This window comes from Odocoileus virginianus, chromosome 18 (assembly GCF_023699985.2).
Source record: "Odocoileus virginianus isolate 20LAN1187 ecotype Illinois chromosome 18, Ovbor_1.2, whole genome shotgun sequence".
In the NCBI taxonomy this organism is placed as follows: domain Eukaryota; kingdom Metazoa; phylum Chordata; class Mammalia; order Artiodactyla; family Cervidae; genus Odocoileus; species Odocoileus virginianus.
In genome coordinates this window covers 57,606,947-57,628,163 of record NC_069691.1, presented here as the reverse complement: position 1 = coordinate 57,628,163, position 21,217 = coordinate 57,606,947, and the positions used below count along the sequence as shown (strand labels likewise).

Below are 21,217 nucleotides of genomic sequence, written 5' to 3'. Positions count from 1 at the left end.
TAACAAGAATTAAATATTAACTCTCTGCTTATATCTGTCCAGAGATGGGGGTGCGGCGGCGTGTATGCAAGAATGTGTGTGCGCGTGCATACGGGGCAAGTAGGAGTGAGACATGCCCTAAATGTAAGCAGTTTGGGGAGCAAGTAATCAGAAAATAATGTGTGCCATATTAGAATATGAATAACCACCTTAAAGGTGTTTAAAGGAATAACCACCTTAAAGGTGAAACCATCAACAAAAGCAAGGAAATTTAACACAGGAATTAACTTCTTTTAAAACTACAGGATGTTCTGAACTCTGGATCTTGTAGAATTTATCATAACTACTGATAAATACTTGTATTTGTTGTTTTGAAAGTATTTTCTAATATTAAGCATTTTAGATCATTTATTTTTATTAGAATGGGTTAATTCTGGGGTTATTAATTTTTGCTACTTCCTAAGTATGGAAAAAGTAATTCTTTAATAATATGCCTATGTGGACCAAAATTTAAAAATGTTTAATATAGGTATCAGGTCAAGGGTCACTCTACAGCCTCCTGGACAATGCAGGAATTAAGTTAAGCTCAGTCCGTCTCTCACCCATTAGGGGATTTCACTTGGGCATACATTTCTTTGGCCAAGAGAATAAATTCAGTTTTTCTTCAGTACAAACCAAATTACTTTCTTAGATGTTTATTACTTTACTCCACTTAGATCTTCTGTCTTTGAAGCCCAGGCATCCTATTAAGAATCCTTCAATAATTCTATTATAGCTCAATTATAGCTCAATCTTATGCCACCTGACTTCAATGGAATATTCTCTATGAAAAAGCAAGCTGACTTGAGTTCCTTTAAACTTTTAGAAAGTTAATTAATATTCACCAAGCACTTTGAAGATAAAATGTGTCACAAGTAGTAATTATTTTTAAAAAATAAAACCACAGGGAGCTACCATTCTATAATTTTGGTGCATCTTCATTATTTTTTTAATCCACAGTTCAATATCCCTCAAAGTGAGGAGGTGGTGCAGATATAAACATATAATCTGTATTTTCTTTCAAGTAAATGCAGAGTCAGGCTAAAATAAAAATGCACTTTTCACACCACACTTTGCTCTCCAGAACTTTCAGGCATGAAGTCCATTTAAAGGCACTATTCTGGGTGTGAAAGAACCACTGCATCCAGAAGCAGCATGAAGGAAACTGACCAGTTTTAAGTCTCAGCTCTGACTCTCAAGGCCCTGTGATCACAAGCCACAACTCCCATTAATCCAAACCTGGAGACATGGACTGCATCATCTATGCAGACCCCTCCACCCAGTCACAGCACTACATCTGTGTTACCCCCAAATAACGAAGTGTTAGAATTCAGCCTATTTTCTCTATGTGTCAAACTGTCAAACACCATGATTCAGACTAGCTGTGGAAATTTGATAAATTATATAACTGAATTTTTAACACTTTAATAGACTTTAAAAGAATGCTCTCTCAAAAGACAAACTCCTCGTGTATTTAATAGTGGAAATCTAATAATTTAGAAGAACCCATTGATTTCCTTGTAGGAAGTTATAAACTGTGGTGACGCTGAGGTTAGATGCCTGCCCTCTTGGTGGTGCCTCTGCACATTAAGCCTTTGTACTGTGTAGCCTTCATACAACTCGTGTTTGTGTGTGTATACACATTTATACTATTTATAAAGTGAGTACATGGTAGTTGTTTATGGAGGTCAGGGACCCTTGGCAGAGAAAGTGGGAAGCGTTACTGAGACTGAGCACATCAAAAACCCTATCAATAGAAAATAACTTGGGAGGCTTGCTTTCTATAGAAAATGGCTCACTGCATTCAGATTGTCAAACTCCTGACAGCCTTCCAATTTACTAACTTGATTAGCATAAAATGCCCACTGGCAAAAGCAAAAACCAAACTGTTTAAATCTTCTCTCACTCTGATGCTGTCAAAAAAATTTTTTTAAGGTTTTAAAGGATGGTCAACAGGTTTAAAGAAACTTAAAACATTTTAAATTCTTAAGTCTACTTAGAAAATAATGTTGTTTTTGTATATTAGCATTTACTTAGCTTTTGTCTGTACCAAGCAGGCATTTCCTAAAGTTATAACCAAAATTCAGTGAAAAGCACATTGCTTGTAATGATCTGAGAGAAGCTGGCTAAGTGAATAAAATTTTTAAAAGCATTTACTCCTTTAGGACTCATAACTGCAGTATTTTGCTAGTAAATCTGTAAAAATTTCATATCATCTGTATTAAAGATTACACTTCTGAATTAGCAACTCTTGAAAAGTAAAATTAAATTAATTCATAAATTTAAATAGTATAAAACATTGCAGATTTGAATTTAATTAATAACTATATTCCCAAGTCCAGGAAGATGATAAAATAGCTATCTTCTGTGTTACTGGAATAACATTTGCTTTCTTCCTCCATCAGTCCTACTAGAATTTTACCTGTGATGATGAAGTATTCCACAATACTCAGGGTAGTAATTTCAAAACCTTCTCATAAAGTTAGTATTCACATGTCTTTCAAGCTAGTAACTAACCAAGCAGAATATTTTCATATTAAAAGTCGTACAAAGCTATGAAAGGTTCGACAAGTTAATACCGATCTACAGAGGAGCCAGCAGAAAATAAAATACACACCAAAGTCATTCACGAATGGAGGGAAGAAAATTCCTGAAATAGTGAGAAAAATCCTGGTGTAGCATATTTTGCCCTGGCAAACAAGGTCGGTCCTGGGTGCTTCCTTCCCAGGAAGCTGAATGAACATTGACTTTTTAAAGCCTGTTCCCTGAGGTGCATTTTCTCAGAAGGTTTTATAAAATGCAAGCATAACAGTGCCTGTTTTGACAAATACACCATCTTTTCATGCTCACAGGCAAGTGTGTCTTGTCACTTGGCGGACTACTTCTTAAAAAGAAGCCCTGCCATCAGAAATTACTGAGATATAAGAACACGAGTTTTCAGGAGGTGGGGATCAGAAGAGTCAAGGTCAACATAATTTCTCTTGTTAATGTTCTAATCACAGGTATAGTTACCACTCAAGCCAACTGGAAGCTTAAAAGTCTTGAAGATATAAACTAGAAGAAAAGCTAACTGGGATACTATAGATTATGATTCAATTAAAGGAAGAATCACAGGATTCTTAGGATGTGAAAGCTTGGATGGAACCTTTACTGGACTAGATTGGGGATAGTCTAATTTCCTTAGTTAACAAATTTAGAGAAGTAAAAACAAGTAATCTGTGAGACCGCTTAACCTACAAGAAATGCCAAATTCACATTAAAGGTACATGATACGATTTGCTTATCTAGTGTGTGGTATGAGATACATCAGAGAGTAAGCCAGGCTGTAGAGGGAAGCCTCAGAGTACTCTTTTTCCTCTGTTCCTGACACTGTGACAAAGCCGACAGTCCACTCACAGAAGGATGTCAAAGGCTCAATGACTTTGCAATTAAAGTTTCTTTTGGAACATTTTTGCCCTGTGTCCTCAAACATTGTTCTTGTCTGTAATCTCTACGTATTCACATGGACACGGGATTTTCCAGACAAGAATACTGGAGTAAATCTGACTTTTTCTGAGAGGGTAGGAGGTTGTGGAAAACGTTTTTTGGCCACTCATCACACACTTGGAATTTTACATAGCCGCTCTCAGTTAATCTTGATCCTCACCCTGTGAAATGTGGTATTATATCCATTTCACATGCGGTAGAACTGAGGTTCCAGAGGCTGAAGCGATCTGCCAAGGGCCAACGAGCTGGGAAACGGCAAAATCAGGATTCAAATCCAGTTCTGTCTTGCTCCAGCTCAGGTGCTTTCAATGAATTTATTTTAAAATCACTTTGTAAATATCTAATTCTTGTTCGAGGAGGCAGGCAAGCCATGCAGCAGGGTTTTCTCTTACTATAAGCATCACTGTGGGACTTTCAAGTGATGTTTCTGTGCTCGAAACTATTATTGGAAGAGGGGCAAAGTGGTCTTTCAGATTAGCTAGCTTGTTACCTTCTTGCTCTCAATCTTTTTTCCTCAAGGCTTCCAAATACTTTCCTTCAATATTCTGTTATCTTTAATACAGACTTCCATTTATCTCCCTCCACTCTTGGAATTAAACAGAACCAAACAATGCTGGCTCAAGTACTAAAATGGTGTTGGTAGTTTGCAATCATTCATGGTGGACATGCTCTCAATATGTGATATATAGCAGCATTTTTATTTCTCCAGTTTAACTCTGATGTTGTTTCTACAAATTCTTGCCATGTGATACGATGATCTGGCCATGCAATAGGAGAGCATATATCTGTTTCCCTAAGTAGTAACCAAAGAATTCTGAAACAAGATTTGCATGTGTGTAAAAAATAAGTATGATGTGTGATGGTCACAGAATTCAAGTTTCAAGTAGCTTCTCCAGTTCACAAAGCTTCAAAGTGGCACGATCTACATTACTAAGCAAGCTTCATTCCAGGGCCTATGCTTCTAACTACTGGGCTATTTTGGGTCCCACCAGAACTGACTATAAATAAAATTATTAATCACCTCAGACAAAATACAAAGAGTCTAGTAAGAGTAGAATCAAAGGATAAACCATGTTTTGAAGAACGAATACTAGAATCTATGAGTTGTTCTGCTTTTAATCAGACATAAATTATCAAACAGATAAGGTTATTTCAGAAAAATAAAACTAGTATGAAACACAGAGAAAAAGGAGTAGGTGTTCATGAAACCATTAGAATTACATTTTTACGTGACCCACTGTAGAAAATGCATTTCACGTCAAGACCTGTTACACAATACATGACACGTTACAAAAACAAAAGTTTAACAAAGCAATACTTAGAATCACTATGTGCAACGCACTTTGTTATTTCACTACTTCCTTTCTTAAATAACCCTTATGGTGATGCACATAATTGATCTCATGATACACAAAGGGGTCAGGCCCACACTTTAAAAACCTCTCTGCCAGAGGACTGTCAAATTCTGTGCTGCCACTGCCTTTATCTTGTTCGAGGGAGACAATATTAATGGATCACCGCATTCTTTCCAATGAGTCAAGTCTCAGGACTCCTTCCAAACTCATGTTCTAGGCAGCAAATATCAATTGGAGTTAGGACAAAGACATGACATGGTCACTATCTAAGTTCCAAAGGGACAGGGTGTAGAGCTACAGTCTTAGTTACTTGCTCTCTTCATATACCTAGCACTTGCTTTGTGACTGGCACACAGTAAGCACTCAAATATCCACTAAAAAGATGAATCAGTAAATGGCCACTAGGATTAGAGGGTAAGGTTTGGCTCCAAGAATTCCTCTGTGAATCTTTTCTCTCCCTCTCTTGGCAACCTCATTGTATCTTTAAATGTAAAGTTTTCATGATTCAGTGGTTTAGAATACTGTATGTACCCTCCCTTCTTTCCAAATCCCATCTTGTAATAGTAATCTGAATAGGCCATTTGATGTTATCTCTATTACTTTCAAAGACAATTGGTTCACATTGAAAGAACTACCAATTTTTTGAAGTTGAAAACCATGGATTATAAAGTTAAAAACCATGGCAAAGTTCTTGATAAACTGGTCCTGGAAGGAAGGAGAAAACCAACAGGTCAGGACCTGGGCTGGATATCAGTACATCTATGCTCTCACTTCAACCTTTCAATATGATCAGTTTCATAGCACTACCCCATCTTACTTGTGGGGTAAAGTAAAAAAAGAGGTGAGGTCACACAGTAAGTGTCTGGCAGAGACAGTACTAAAACCTAGGTATTTCATTGCTCTTTTTATTACACCTCAGCTGCTCCTGAAAATGGCATATTAAGTTACAAAGAAGCAATGACCAGAAGCCTTGAATCCATTTGAAGTATGTGAATTTAACACGTTATCATACTGCAAAAATAAAACCCAATAGCTTAGTAATCTACTTCATCATATAACATTATTTTTTCTTCACTGAATCTTTGTGAGTTTTTCATTGCTGGGTATGTTTTTCTTGGCAGCTGTTAATCTTGGCTCAGACATAAATTCTTACTGCAGACTAATTCAAATGTGTTAAGTCCTCTAACAGAAAGAAAAAAACAAGACTCTGTGTGTGTGTTTATGTGGGTCAAGTACAAGGGGAAACAATATATGATTTGGGAGTGTGTGGGGCAGTTAAAAGAAGTTACAGGCAGAATCGCAATTTTAGCCTCTGGGCTCTCATCAGAGGCAGTAAAGGAAAGGGAGTAGAGGAGAGCAGCATAGGTCAAGTTGAACTCACATCCACCCCCACGCAAGTGTACACAGCTTGATAAAGTCACAAAATCTACAATGTGTAATTTGCCCAATCACGATCATGAGTCATGTAAGAGAGTTACTAAGAAGGTCATTTGAAAAAGTAATTTCTGCTATAAGTTTACAACAGTGGGTCCTAACCAGAAACAATTTAGGGAACATTTGGCAATGTCTGGAGACACAGTTTTGGTTGACACAACTGAGCAAAGGCGCGGGATGCTGTTACATATTCTACAAGGCTTGGACAGGCATCCACAACAACAAATTATATGGTCCAAATGTCAAGAGTGCCAAGGTTGGGAAAACTTGATTTACAGGTGACACGGTTATTTGGGCAACACAACTACTACACTCCAGCTGCCTGGCCTCAGCCTGTAAAACGGAGATGATAACAGTACTTGTTTCATGGGGTTGTTGTGAGGGTGAGAGTCTTACTATGTAGAGCGTTTAGGACAGTGCCTGTGGCACAGGAAATGCTCAGGAAATGTTTTTGATCACCACCACCATCTTGATTACTATCAAAACTCATCATTGTGCAGGCAGGAGACTCGGTTTGATTCCTGGGTCGGGAAGATCCCCTAGAGAAGGAATAGGCTACCCACTCCAGTATCCTTGGGCTTCCCCTGTGGCTCAGTTGGTGAAGAATCCACCTGCAATGTGGGAGACCTGGATTCGATCCCTCAGTTGGGAAGATCCCCTGGAGAAGAGAAAGGCTACCTAATCCAGTATTCTGGCCTGGAGAATTCTATGGACTGTATAGTCCATGGAGTCACAAAGAGTCAGACACAACTGAGCGACTTTCACTTTCTCATTGGAAATAATTTCAAAAAGATCTCTATTACAGTAAATCATCCAATTACACTTACAAAATACATGAGCTCATTTGATTCTTACCACAACCCCGTGAGGAAGGTATTAGATTAGTATTAACCTGGTGGCTCATATGGTAAAGAATCCACCTGCAATGCAGGAGGCCTAGGTTCAATTCCTGGGCTGGGAAGATCTGCTGGAGGAGGGCATGGCAACCCGCTCCAGTGTTCTTGCCTGGAGAATCCCCATGGACAGAGGAGCCTGGCGGGCTACAGTTCACGGGGTTGAAAAGAGTCAGAGACGCGACTAAGCAACTAAGCACACAGCACAATTCAATGAATGTAAAAAGTGAGGCAGGGAGCTTTTAAAAGACCTGTTCAAATCACAAAGCCAGAAATTAAGTGCTGAGCTGAGACTCAAACACAAGGTTCCCAACATTAAAGCCCAAGCCCATCCCCCCGAGTGGTATCTGTAATGTGGGGGTGGAAGAGGGAAACAACAAAAACCAATGTAAAGAGTCTTCTATCCACAGCAACCTACTTAACAAAGTTACTGCTAGATGAGCAAGTAACTAGTAAGTAATATTCACTCATTTCCACTGTGTTCACTGTCATACATGATTATGCATAAACGAGTGTCAGCTTCTAGAATACCACAGGTTCTAGCAGCTACGTTGGTTCCTGCTGACTCAAACAGAATTCAGCATCTACTATTATTTCTCTAAGTTTCTTTTGTTCTTATCATACTGTTTCTATTATACTAGCTTTTGGATTCCAAAGATTTTTTTGAAGTACCCCTGGTGACAAACTTGTCTGTTTTGGCTTTTTAAAAAAAATACTTTAAATTTCAGGTGACTTTCAACCTGTGTAGTCCCTGTTTTTCATTTCAGACACAAAAACAGAAAATGATTTCCTATTTTTAAATAACTTTGTTTAGAACTTCTTTTGTCAAAAATATCAGTTGAAATGCTTGGATTTGGCAGTGTCATTTTTTATATCATTCGCCTCATAACCTCTTTTTCCCACGCACATAAAAGGTCTGCTTTTCTGGATTATAACCACTCTGCTCCAGTGGGTCTCAAAAGAGGAATTCTGATGGAAAAAAAATAGAGTTTTAATTACTTTTACTATTTAAATGTCATTTTCCCATTAATTTCCATTCAATTCCATTACATTTTTACTTTCTTTTCACATAAATTTAATTTGTCTAATTTTGCCCTTAACATTTTTGTTTTGACCTCTGAACTTTTTTTTTTTGCTATTAAAGTTCCCTTTGTTTCTCTGCGTTTTAATCCCTGTTTTGTTCAGCCTGCAAACTGACTCAGTCCACTCTTTAGCCTGATCCTTTTGCTCTTTTCCTGTGTCCCTACACTGAATTTCAGATACCATAAAATGCTGGCCTGAAAAGGGCCTTTGCAATTATCTTGCTCAGGAGTACAGGACCTTTAACCTTATCAAATAAAAAATTAACAAGTCCCTATCTCCTTTGCCATCACAGAGAGCAGCGCAAGAGGCCAAGGGAAATGGAGAATGGTGCTAAAGGAAAAGCTTAGGTCCAAGTAGTGCTAACCTGCAAACGGAAGCAAGAGAGAGAAAGAGAGAAGGGTGTGGAGGGTGTGTATATGGAATGGTAGTGTCCTCTCGAGGGGAGTTCCCGTAAGTTCCTTAGAAGAGGTACTGTGGCAGGAGGCACTTGAAACTTTGCAAGCAGAGCTGTTACGATGGACCACACTTCAGAGACTCTCAGGCAGCCCTGCAGTGTGCCTGCAGTTTACACACTGACAGCTCAGCTGACTTACCTAAAGCCACAAGTCAATACTATAAAGATTCAGCACTGGAACACGGGTCCCCCCTTCCTCTACCGCTCAAGCCCACTTTTCACCTCATTCCTATACTCTTTCTCTGGTGGGTTCAGTTACAGGAACTCCGGTCTAAACTCATGCCTTAATTAATGGCAGGCTCTGACAGATTTTCCTCAATCCTCACATCTCCTATAGACTTTGGACCCACACAAAAGGTCAGGTTTAACAATAAAGAAGAGTGAATGATCATTTACTTAACTTTCACAACAATAACTGAAGAAGATGTAATTATTCCCATTTCACAAAAGAGGAAACCGAGGTTCAAGAAGGTACAGTACCAGCTGCACAATTAATGGTAAACTACTCAGAACTTGTCTACCACAGTTTAACACACAAACACATGTTACAACTTTCCTGGACAAAGAAATGTCTTCTTTGCACTCATTCCCTACATAGATTGTTTCAAAATATATTCACTGAACACCTATTATGGATTAGGGGTCCCAGAGGTTTTAACTACAATGCAATTCCAGTGCCATGGTTCCAGTAAACAACAACAAAAAACTGTCTATACAGGCTTTTGAAATGATTTTCAGAGAAAATTTACAATTCATCTAAAAATCAGGCTTAGTACTTTAAAGACACTACCTATTTCTTTTGGTCACAAACATGGTTACCTATATGTTTTCTATGTCGTCTGTCAAACTTGGACATGAAAGGCTTTGAACTAGTTCTAAAAAGTAAAGGAAAAAAAAGTGCTATAACTGAGAACATTCAAACTGCTATACAAATGACTCCCAGTTTTTTTACAAGAATTCCACAAATATTCTGCTTAATAACTGTGAAGTACAGCAAAGTAATCAAGAACAGAGAGGTGGCATAGGAAAGATTTTAGTTTGTATCTCAGAGTCACACTCTTTATTAGCTGTTTGAACCCTTTATTTTCACCAGGCCATGGTTTTCTTGTCTATAAGACTGGAATAATCATAGTGCCCAAATTGTAAGGTTGTTGTGAAGATTACAGTAGGTAATTCAGATAAAGCATGTGGAATAAAGCATGGCACACAGAAAATGATTAATAAAGAGAGCTATAATTGTCATCATTACTGCTTTGGTAATTAGAAGAACTGGACACATTTTAATATTTGTTTTTGAGAAAAGATCTAGATGAAGTAGACACCCCCCACCCTGGCAGTTCTGGAAAAGTTTTGTTGGTTCTAGATTAACATGTGTTCTGAAATAAAAGCAGCAATAATAAACTATGCTATTCCATTTATAGTCTAATATTCCCAGTATAAACTACATTTTTAGGTGAGTTAATAAAGCCATCCAGCATATCTGTATTTTTCTGAAATATATAGTTCTCATATCATGCTTTCTTTACTAAATTTTGCAAAAAATTTCTACTAACACTTAATGGTTAGTATAATGAACATCTTTAGAAGATTTACTTTTCAAAAAAATGTTTTTAGAAGTGTTCTTAACTGATTGATAAATTAGTTTTCTAGTATCATTGGTCTCTTTGCCATAATGTGTTAATAAAAAAAAAGGAAAAGAGTACATGAGCTGTTACCAATTACTAAATACATTTATTTTAAAAGGAAACTGACTTCTGTCAAAAGCTTAGCTCATCTTTGTCAATAAATGATTTACTGCTATTTCTCCAGACTTTTGAAAAATTCCAGTTGGTTAGTCTCTTATCTTATATTTCTTTTCATTACCTTCCTATATAGCCTTCTTTTGTCGACAAAGACATTTTTAGTACTTTTGGCTGAAAAGCCATAATGCTGAAAGAAAATATTATTTGGCTAATTTAATAAAGATTAAGATGTCATATTTTTTCCTCTTTGGTATGAAACTAGAAATCTGTTTCCAGATATTAAAGAGCTATGATAAAATTTTAATTATTCAATTATTAGAAGCAATTAAAATGCTACTTAGCACACATTAGTCCAGGTACTAACCTATAAGTTTTTTAACTTCAAATTACAATTCAAACTATTGGGTGTCATAACTGACAGTTAATACACAAAGATACTCACTTAAGAAGGAAATTAATGTTACTCTTTTCATTAAAAAATCCTAATTCAAAAAACAAAAATAAATAATAAAACAACATAGAATCTTATCATTATTAGGGTGCTGGCCAACATGCAGCAGAAGCAGTATTTTAAACTATTAGAAGTCAGGTTGTAAGCTATAAATTGTTTCTTCTGCTTTTTTAAATTTAATAGAGTTCCACTCTTACCTATAAAAAGGAAATCAGTTTTGAGTTAATAGCACAGAACATTTAAAGGAAATGTCAAGTGACAGTATTACCAGTTAGTTACTTGAAAATCCATTCTAGTTAAAAGTCAGTTAAATGCTATTTTATAAGGCTTTTCATTCACTCTACATAGATTTTACAACAAAGAGCTCTTACACCCTTCATTACTTTAGTCTTACTGTTTCTTGAGACTTTTTTTAAAGTTAATGAAGTTGAGATGATAGGTAAAAGGTCAGATTTAAACAAGGAAAAAACTACCAGAACCCCACAGGGTTATTTAATAATGATTTTATGACTTGAATTTTCACTCGAACATGCACTGTAATTCACAAATCTCAGGCTATTTTACCTTAGAAAGATTTTACCAGTTTGACTTTGTGAGGGGGACCAATTCTTTACTTGCTTCAACTTTTAAACTCCAAAATAGTTTCACCTCAAATGTCTAATAATAATTGGTCTTTACTCATCACCGGATGTCATATTTAGATCAACTAGAAAAGCACACACACAAGTTTCTGATAAAGGCCTTTCTGAGCTGATTTATCTTATTTTATACATATCCAGTTTATTAATGAGGCTAAAGTTCACCTGAAATTTGACAAAGACAACTTAAAATGTCCATGTCAGATGACACTGGTTTTTAGCCATAGTTCTTGTCCTTTCCTGCCACTCTTCTCAGAATCAGGATTACTTCTAAGCAAAGAACTTATATTTACAACATGAGGAAGAAAGTCCAACAGAGAATTACTTCAGCAGTACTGGAACAGCTTTTACGTACCAGTGCTACATCATCTCGGTCATGTTAAAATGTACCATTTTATTGTACTTTTCACCACTTTCAAATTGTAACCCCCACCCCACCCCCAACACACACACAAACCAGAGAACTACAATGTAAACCATAAGTAATTCAAGATAAGTGAAAAACCTAACTGCATTCTTAAGCCACGGTCTCCTGCATACTACCCTGGAAAACTTATAATCAAATAATATTCTGGGTTTTTTTTTTTTTTTTTCTTTCCAATTAAGGTTGAAAGCAGTTTGAACAAGGCTACTGCCTATACACAAATGGCACTAATTTTCTTGTTTGAATGTAAGTCTTTTAACTTCAGCTGTTATGCCCTTGGCAAGGAAGTGGGGCTGAACTGGACAAGACTAAAAGATTGTGTGGGTTTGATCTGCTGTGGATCTGAAGCTGGCTTTGCAAATGGCAGAGGACGGCTACTCCCTTTCCTGCCACTGGAATCAGTGTAAGAGGACAGTGGGGAATCTGACTCTCAGAATTTCTCTTCTGGTTCTGAATTCATGTGGACACAGGCTTACAGAGCAAAACTATGCTCAGCCCACATAGCTTGTTTCATTAATTTTCTCCTCACAGTCTTTCCTCTCTCAGTACCCGACACTTCATAAGAGGCAGGGCAGGTAGAGAAATGGAAACTGGGCCACAAACTGAATGCCCCCAAGGCCAATAAAACTTACATTTTCCCTTGCTAAAAATATAATTTGTAATTAACATAACCATTCTTACTTTACTCAAAGGATTGGTGCTATTTGTGATTTTAAAAAGTAAGTCCCTCAAAAGGGGCATTTCTCTCAAATGGAAATTATTTAACTTTTATAATACATTTAATTTATAAACTGTCCTCAACTGCTGAATAGCTTGGAAAGTGGTATGTAGATAATATTTGATCAAGCCATGAGAAAGTATTTTCAAACCAGTTTGTATTTTTTGGTGTCCACTGTGTATTTTAACCTCAGTAATGATATATTGGCTAAAAAGTCAATTAGACAATGAAGAAGCAAGCACTAGGGAACCTGATTGATGTGTATAAATTCTGACCCCAAACTCTTCTTTTTCACCCTTTCCTTGCTGCAAATCAACACACATGTGCACCATAATCATGCTTGGATTTCCAGCCCCCTTCATTCCAATCCTCACCAAAAATATTTTGATAATTGCCTGGACTACTCTCTCTTAAGATACAGAGAAAAAAGTCTCCATACTCTTGAATAAAGCAAACACATTAAGGAACTTACACTGCACCGGTGCAAGAATTGATTGACTTTCTATACAAAGGTTTTTAAAAAGAGGACAAAATTTTAAAGTACTCAAGTGGAAATACATTTCAGAATACAAAGTTCACATTTCATCGTTTCTTATTTAAGACTGACCTACTCTAGACTCAACAAGTTGGGTTTTTTTTTTTCCTAGTCTATAGAAATACGTTTTAACAAAAAAGACTTTCTTGTTTTCATACAAATGTTTAAAACACTTGGGAGCCTTATTCCTAAAGAAATAATCTATTAAATACATGAAAACACTGTTAAAATACAATTACTGATTCTTTCGCTAATTTAACATTTCAAAGAACTAGAAAAGAACTCTAAAAATCATATATGTATTCTAAAATGTCTTCAGAAAGCCATTTGGTCTTAAAGCTAGATTTCATTCCTGAAATGCTACTAATAAGGAATTTAATCTACTTCTTTCTTACAGCTTAAATTTGGTGGGACCCCACAGATGTTTATATGTTACAACTACCTAGATACACTAAATGAAGAAAAACTGTGGCAAAAATTTAATGACACCTATTGTCATTAAGTATCAATGTCTTAAGTAAAAGACATCTTACAAATCTATTAATAAAGAAAACTGTCAATGTAAATGATTTAAAGCACTTGGAATTATCCCAAATAGCTACCAACAAAATGTAACTATAACTTAGATTTTAAGGCAAATCAAGATAAATATTTTTTAATCTGAGAAAAAATCATATGCAGAAAAATTCTATTTCATTCAGTTTAATACTGTTCACTTGAGCATTTGAGATTTACAAGTATGCATTCTCATTGAAGTTCTAAAAGTACAAATACATAATTTTATGCTACCTTTTATTTCCTCAAGCATTCTAGAGCTTCTAAAATAGTTATCCAGTTATTACACTATACAAAAATAATACCCTTAACTTTTCTTCCCACTTGCATTTTAAAAAACATGCTAAGTATAAAGCATTTTATACCTCCCTTCTTAATCATCTATTTAAAATTTCAAAAAGAACCAACAGTTCACATTATCAGTCCAAGCTTTGTGTCTGATGCAGGCTTTTCAGAGCTATAAAACTTCACCTAGTGTAGTTTTTAAAGGAGCTTCTTGAGGGTTCCCCACATTTACCTATTATGTAGGCAATATTTCTGCATGTACAACAAAGTCCTAATATGGCATAAATAAAGATAAACATCACATGCTGATAATTCCATAAAATCTGATAATTATACGAAGATAAACACAAATAAAAAACTTTCATTTCGGGGCCTAAAATTCTACTTCAGCGGTTTTCACACCCTAAGTTAAGGAAGTTGTTCAACTTTCATGATGCTCTATCACAAATTAAGAAAAGAAGTGGGGGCAGCAATAGTTTTTATGCACAGGCTTAAACCACTGTTACTTTTATATCTCTTAAAATCAAGATAAAGGCCTTCACTTACGGATTAATGTCTGGAGACCGTGAAAAATAAGCAGTATTAGGCTTGAATAATAATTTAAAAGTCAGTCCCTTCCCCAGCCAAACACAAAACTCCACAACACCTAAATCTAAACTTGGCTGTCAATTTCGAATCAAATTTTTACGGATTCAAGCAACATTCATTTAAAAGAAAGTATAAGGCAGAATATTGTTCATATTTTTGTCCATGAGAGAAACATTTTAATGCAGAGGTAAAAAACTCCAGAGGAAAAAAATAGGATCATTTTCCTAATTCACTTCAAAGCTGCCTAGATTTCAATGAACAAAGCTGAAAGGCCCGACTCCAGAAACTAGAGGTCCCTGACGATGGGGGGTGTTTAACCACAGCCCCAAGTGTTTAACTCCAACCCAAGTGTAGGTCTTGGGCTGTCACTCGTGGTCCTAATACCACTTAGGCGGAACAAAAACGGTCCCGCAAGAAGCCGATTAACAGGTCACTTACGCTCAAGTTTTCCTTAACTTCTCCCCTGCCAAAGCGGCATTAAACGAACGTCTCTTTCATGTTTTTCGCGACAGCCATTGTCTCGCTGTAGGATCGCTGGTTCTTCCAGCAGTGAACTACCGCTGGAAACGCCAGGATTTACAACGCATCATTTTCCCACCTGTATGTGGCGAAAACAAACTCGAATCCTACCAGGAGGGGATGTAATATACACGCTCAACTTCTCTTCACTCTAAGAGGGGAAAGCCGCTTAAGTTGTAAAGCGGCAGTAATTTTAAATAGCAACTGGGCTCTCGTGAAACATCACTGGTTGAAAGCTCTCGCTCCGCACTCGCCCCTAGACCCACATATTTCCTTCCTCGCGGTTCAGGGGAAGACAGCGAAGAACCTGGGACTTTGGAGATCCTGCCAGGGTAACAACCTGCTATGTGGGCGAGAGGGGGCGGCGGTTCTGCGCAGAGCCAGGGCCGCGGTGCCCCGGGAAGCGCCGGACCCAGCCGCAGCATCCTCGCTCGGGCGCCGGCGGCCCTCGGACCCGGGCGCGCACTGCCGTGTGCCAGGCCCCGAAGCTCCCTCTCAACTCGGGAGTTCGCCTGGCTTCGCGCGCGTTCCTCGCTTACCTGCCGGTAGGGCTGGGGCGCTGAAGCTCCGCGCGGCCTCGCGGGGGCGAGAGAGGGGGCCCAAACAGGGGCGGCATCCTGCTTCCCCTCAGCCTCCGCCGCCCTCCACTCGCCTCCCGGTCCGCGCGTCTTCTCTCGGCGCCGGACGCGGAACCAGCGCGTCCCTGGCCCGTGCCCCAAGTTGTGCGCGGGTCGAAACCGCACGCGAAGCACCTTCAGGGAGGCCGCCCGGAACCCAGACTCCCGGCCTCTCGTGAGCGCGGGCGCGAGCGGATACCCCGCACCTCCACCCGGTCCACACCTGCCGCCGCCGCCGGGGCCGCCGCCGTCACCGCTCCTCCCTGGCTCCGCCCACTCGCCCGCCCCCCGCTCGGGCCTTTGCCGCCGCCGCCGCCGCGGCAGCGGGAGGGAGCGGGCGGGAAGCGGCTCCCAGAGCCCGGTGCGTGAGCTGGGCGCTGCGCCTCCTCCCTGGGGCTGGGCGGGACCCGGGTCTCTACACTGCAGCGCCGCTCCGGAGTGCCGGGATCTGTTGCGGGGGAGCGGCATCCTTTGTCGTGTGGGAGCGTCTCGTGGAGAGTCAGGAGAGCTAAGGAAGGGAGAGAGTGCCCACCTGCGTGAGCCCTAGCTCCCCCATGCGCTCGTCAAATCCAAACTTAGCCAAATGCACAGCGGAAATGCCTCCTAGGTCGGACCCCTGCATTTGCAGGGGTCTTCTGAAAACCTGGCTGGTAGAATGGGCCCCCTGGTGTGACTGCCTTTAGAACAGGCGGGGAGCTTTCCATCCGGAGTGCCCTCTCCCCTGCGCGCAACGCTGTGGGTGCTTCGAGGCCCGTCTCCGATGCGGTCTCCACCGTGCAATTTTTCCAGGTGCCCACCCTCGTCCAGATTTGATTTCGCCCCCTTTTGGACAGCCAGGGCTCGGAACCTCTCTATAGGCCCTGCCTTTGGGTGAGAGCGCTTTGTGAAATGCAGCGGGCCATCTCTAAACTCAGTAGTTATTTTTATTGTACTCTCTGTATTCATTTTCAGCAGAGGGATTTATGCTTCCCTAATCCTTTCCACTTGGGTTTTAATTCTTTGAAGGTTAAGGCTGTAATAAGTTGCTCATCTCTGGAAATTTTCAAGCAAATACTGAGCGATACTTAGAACTCACCAGATGACCTAGCAGGAAATTCTGACTGGCCTACTTCCCTATGTCCTCTGAATACCTGTATATCCTCTGAAAGCCAAGCATGGCATCTTGCATCTTGATGTAGGATGGGGGCAGAGGTCCGGGGAGATTTTGTCTCTGTGTGAGAACGCAATTAATTTTTGGCAAAGGTCAGTCCGAGTCCCTCATAGTGATATTTCATTTAAGGTGGCATATATCTCCATGTAAAAAGTCATTCAGTCGAAGTGAAAAATATTCATCAGATGTTCCCTAATGAGTTGGCACTTCCTAAAGTATTCTTTCCTTAGTCAACTATAGAAGATAAGTCAAATGCAGTTTAAACAGTTTACATATTACATAATTAGATTTGCAAGAGCACTTGAACTCAAGGGCAATACGAAAGATTCAAATTTTTAAATTTCTTTATAAACTACAGTTGAATAAAATATTTATGCCTTTTGTCATGTCCTACATACACTTAAGTGTGTATTTTGAGTTGAGAGGTCAGTAGTATTTCATGTTTAATGTAGTAAACAGGAATCAAAGAAACTCATTTGTACTTCAGCTTAAAACAGGTGATTTCATGAATTCTGTTTTAAAGAACAGAAATCTTAAGCCATCTTGACCCTCTTGACCAAGAAATAAAGAGCAAAACTTAACAAGTTTATTTCTATTAAAATATTCCTGATAGCTCTTGAAAACTGAGTTTTCAAAATTTATAGTCACAGTATAAGGGAAAAGTCAGGTATTTTGCAAATCATGAAAAATGTGCCTTGAGATAGAAAAGATTATGAACCTTATGAACAATTGTTTTTAAATATATTTAAATATATATATATATAATACATGTTATATATATATATATATTTACTGAAACTTGTTCATAGAAAACTCAAAACTAAAAGTGCTTTTTTGAAGTGAAAAAGAAACCCACTAACTTTATCATGGAAAGCACAGAATTATCTACTCAAATAGCTGTTTTAAATATAAGACATAAAGAGGAAAAAAGGTTTCATTATAAATGAGTTCCACTAGGTAAGACTTCATGCAAATCCAATAGGAAAAGATATTGAATAAGCAAGTATAAGCATTTCATTTGTCGATCATACTTTTAAACTTCCATGAGCCCAGAATGTTACAGAAAGAGTATACAGTTGCTTAACTAAAATTATGTATCAAAGCACCATGACTAGAAAAGAGCCAAAGAAAGGATAATTCATCTCAAATAGTATCAACCCAAACAAAAACTATCTTAAGCCCATAGAAAAAGGATTGTCATTTAGACTTCAATTTGTGGCAAACAAACAATTTTCCCTGAGACAAACACATAATATCACAATAAACCAAGGAGTAACAGAATGCTGCCATAAATGGCCCAAACTTGCAAAAGTTAATGTCTGTTGAAACTAGATAGTGGATATCTGGGCATCTGACATTTTGAAAGTTTCCATAATTTACAATAAAAATTGAAATAAATAAGAGAATATAACAATGGTAAGGAAAACACTGAAGTAAATTGAAAATTATTTGTGATTCCACATTTGTTCTTCCACAGTTTTTAATACTTCGGTTGTCTTCCATCAGTAGATTTTTGTGCCTGGAGTTACAAGCCTGCTAACTTTCTGGCTGAGAGTTCTGACTGTGGAATCATTTTTGGTGCATGTAGACAGGGGAACTGAATATTTCTAAAAGAAACAATGCCACGCTTTTCAGGTAAATACTCTAGTTAAAACAGAAACAAGCTGGGAATTCCCTGATGGTCCAATGGTTAGGACCCATGACTTTCACTGTCAAGGATGTGGGTTTGATCCCTGGTCAGGTAACTTAAGATCCCACAAGCCACGCGGTATGGCCAGAAAACAAACAAAACAAGCTGAAAATGTTAGATGACATATATTTTATTCTGTGCTGAGTTTGGACTATCACTTTGCATGGTCATGTTATTTTCTTTAAGCAATTAGTCAAGACAAATTTTGTTTCACCTAACTTCCATAAAGTAGATAGTGAAAGATGTATTTATATTATTAAAAGTAAACTGAATACAATCCTTATACTTTTTTATGAGAACATTTATTGAAAGTCAAGATTTTCATTCTCTTGAACACGAAGTGACATATTCTTGGATTGGGCAAGTGCCGTTAGGTATATTTATTAAATGCTAAATCAGTTTCCACAATTTTTCAACATTGTCAGTTCAACCCCCGTTTTAGGAACTATTACTAACCTTTTCTTAATTTAAAATGTAATTAATAACTCCAGTTGCTACAAATTTTTCACCAGTTGCTAACATACAGAAAGTTACTCTCTGGCTCAGAAATAAATCTATCTTTCTGATCAGTGGCCTTGCTTATTTTTGACTCATTCATATTTTGAAGATTCAAAGGATGGCAGTGGTATCTATAAAGGAGAGTGGTGGTTCTTAACTCGAGCACACACATTGATGATACAATTAATGCATGGGCGTGGCATCAATTATTAAATTGTGATAGTGTGATTTTCTGTACTTGTTAACTCTGATTCCATCTCTTGCTCTTCTCTTGAAAGCAATGATTTTAAAGGGAAAATCTTAAGTCTTCTCTCATTTAAAGAGATAAACCATTCATATACATTACTTGTAATCCATCTCGGATCAAGTCAGTCCTAAAGGAAATCAACCCTGAATATTCATTGGAAGGACTGATGCTAAAGATGAAGCTTCAACACTTTGGCCACCCTGTTGACTCATTAGAAAAGACCCCGATGCTGGGAAACATTGAAGGCAGGAGAAGGGGAAGACAGAAGACGAGATGATTGGTTGGCATCACCGACTCTCTGGACATGAGTTTGGGCAAGCTCTGGGAGATGGCAAACGACAAGGAAGCCTGGTGTGCTGGAGTCCATGGGGTCGCAAAGAGTCGGACATAACTGAATTACTGAACAAAAACGACGTTAAGTACCACAGAAGTAGATAGAGAACTATTTAATACAAAACTCAGATCATTGTTGGTCTTATCCTAAGGCAAAAAGTCAGTTTCCTCTCTCTACCTAAACCTGGTGACATCTTCCTCTTTGTATAGGTTTGGGGTCTGGTTGAGTGGTAAGTTGGGGCAGTTCAAGATAGAGAGGAGGATAGGAGGGGCTTTTCTAAAGTACTTTTCAGTAAAGATGAAGAACTGGGTCCACTCCCAGTCTTACTCTTAATAGTAAGTGTGCCCCATAGACTAACAGCATCAACATCACCTGGGAATTTGCAGAATCCTGGATCCTATCCCCAGATCTTCTGAACCAGACAGTTCATTTTAAGAAGATCCCCAGATGATGTGTGTGCACAGTAATATTTGGGAAATGCTGGACTATAGAAATTCTGGAGTTAATACAAACATTTCCAATCCTGTGGTTTTGGTTCCCTGGCTTTTCTTACAAGAGAAAAGCAGAAGTCTTCAGGCCATTAATACTCCAGGAATTTTTATTAAGATCTCAAATAGGAAACAAGATTCTTGGGGCAAGGATTTTAGAGTGACATTAAAAACTGAGCCATTGGAATCACAGATTAATAGAGACACAAAGTTGTTTTGATAAATTATGTCACATTTGCCCTTCTTTCTGGACATAGTTTTGTTTGTTTGTTTTTCAAGGTCTTCAGGACTACATCAAAGCCTCCAAGTCAGGTCTATGAGTGAGTTTCAGGGACTAACAAATGCACTGAATATAAAATGTGACTGTATATTTCTATTTTTCTAAAAGAGAGTTCTTAGTGTTCACCAAATTCTCAAAGGAACTGCCCCTAATTGTTTAAGAACCATGGTACACCTTACTTCCCTCTAAATCTTATTTCATTGTGTCATGCCTCAGAAGTTAAGTTTTTTTTTTTTAAAAAAATATCAACTTGAAACACTGCTTATTTTAACTTTCATTTCTTTTGTTTCATTATGAACAGCATATTGTCAGTACCATGAAAAGAAACCTCAGAGTCAGTGCTTTGTCTTTTAATTAGTAGTCTAGGCAAAATATTTTCAATAATGAGACTCTTTCCCTGTTAAATATTTAAGGGTCAACTTAAAGATTCTGGAAAACCTGTCCCTTTGTGTGTGTGTGTGCGCCTCCCAATAGTAACAGGGCGTACATTGACGAGTTCCAAGTACCACCCTAAATTCTAGCCCATTCTCTCCTTATTCAAAAGGAAGTGGATTGATTATTTCAAAGAATGTATTTATCAGAGAAAAGGAGAAAAGTAAAGAAATGATGAACTCTGTTTAGAACCATTCGGAGCAATGTAAGTAATGGTACGCTGTTTTTATTAGGAAAAGAAAGTATTAATACATCTTGCTTAAAGAACTCTTGTCAATTTAGCACCCTAAATTAGAATTATTT

The 21,217-nt window shown here is 38.2% G+C and overlaps 1 protein-coding gene across 3 annotated transcripts in view; it reads right to left on the bottom strand.

The window, feature by feature from the left end:
• LOC110144829 (uncharacterized) overlaps positions 1 to 16,266 on the bottom strand; it is a 102,392-nt gene extending 86,126 nt beyond the window's left edge. For all 3 annotated transcript variants that reach the window (XR_011492880.1, XM_070480747.1, XM_070480746.1), the window contains exon 1: positions 15,718 to 16,266. Coding sequence is in view for 2 of the 3 variants with exons in the window: in XM_070480747.1 (XP_070336848.1) it covers positions 15,718 to 16,263 (546 nt within the window). In the remaining variant the exon portion in view is untranslated. The remainder of the gene's footprint in view (positions 1 to 15,717) is intronic.
• Positions 16,267 to 21,217: the final 4,951 nt, after the last annotated feature.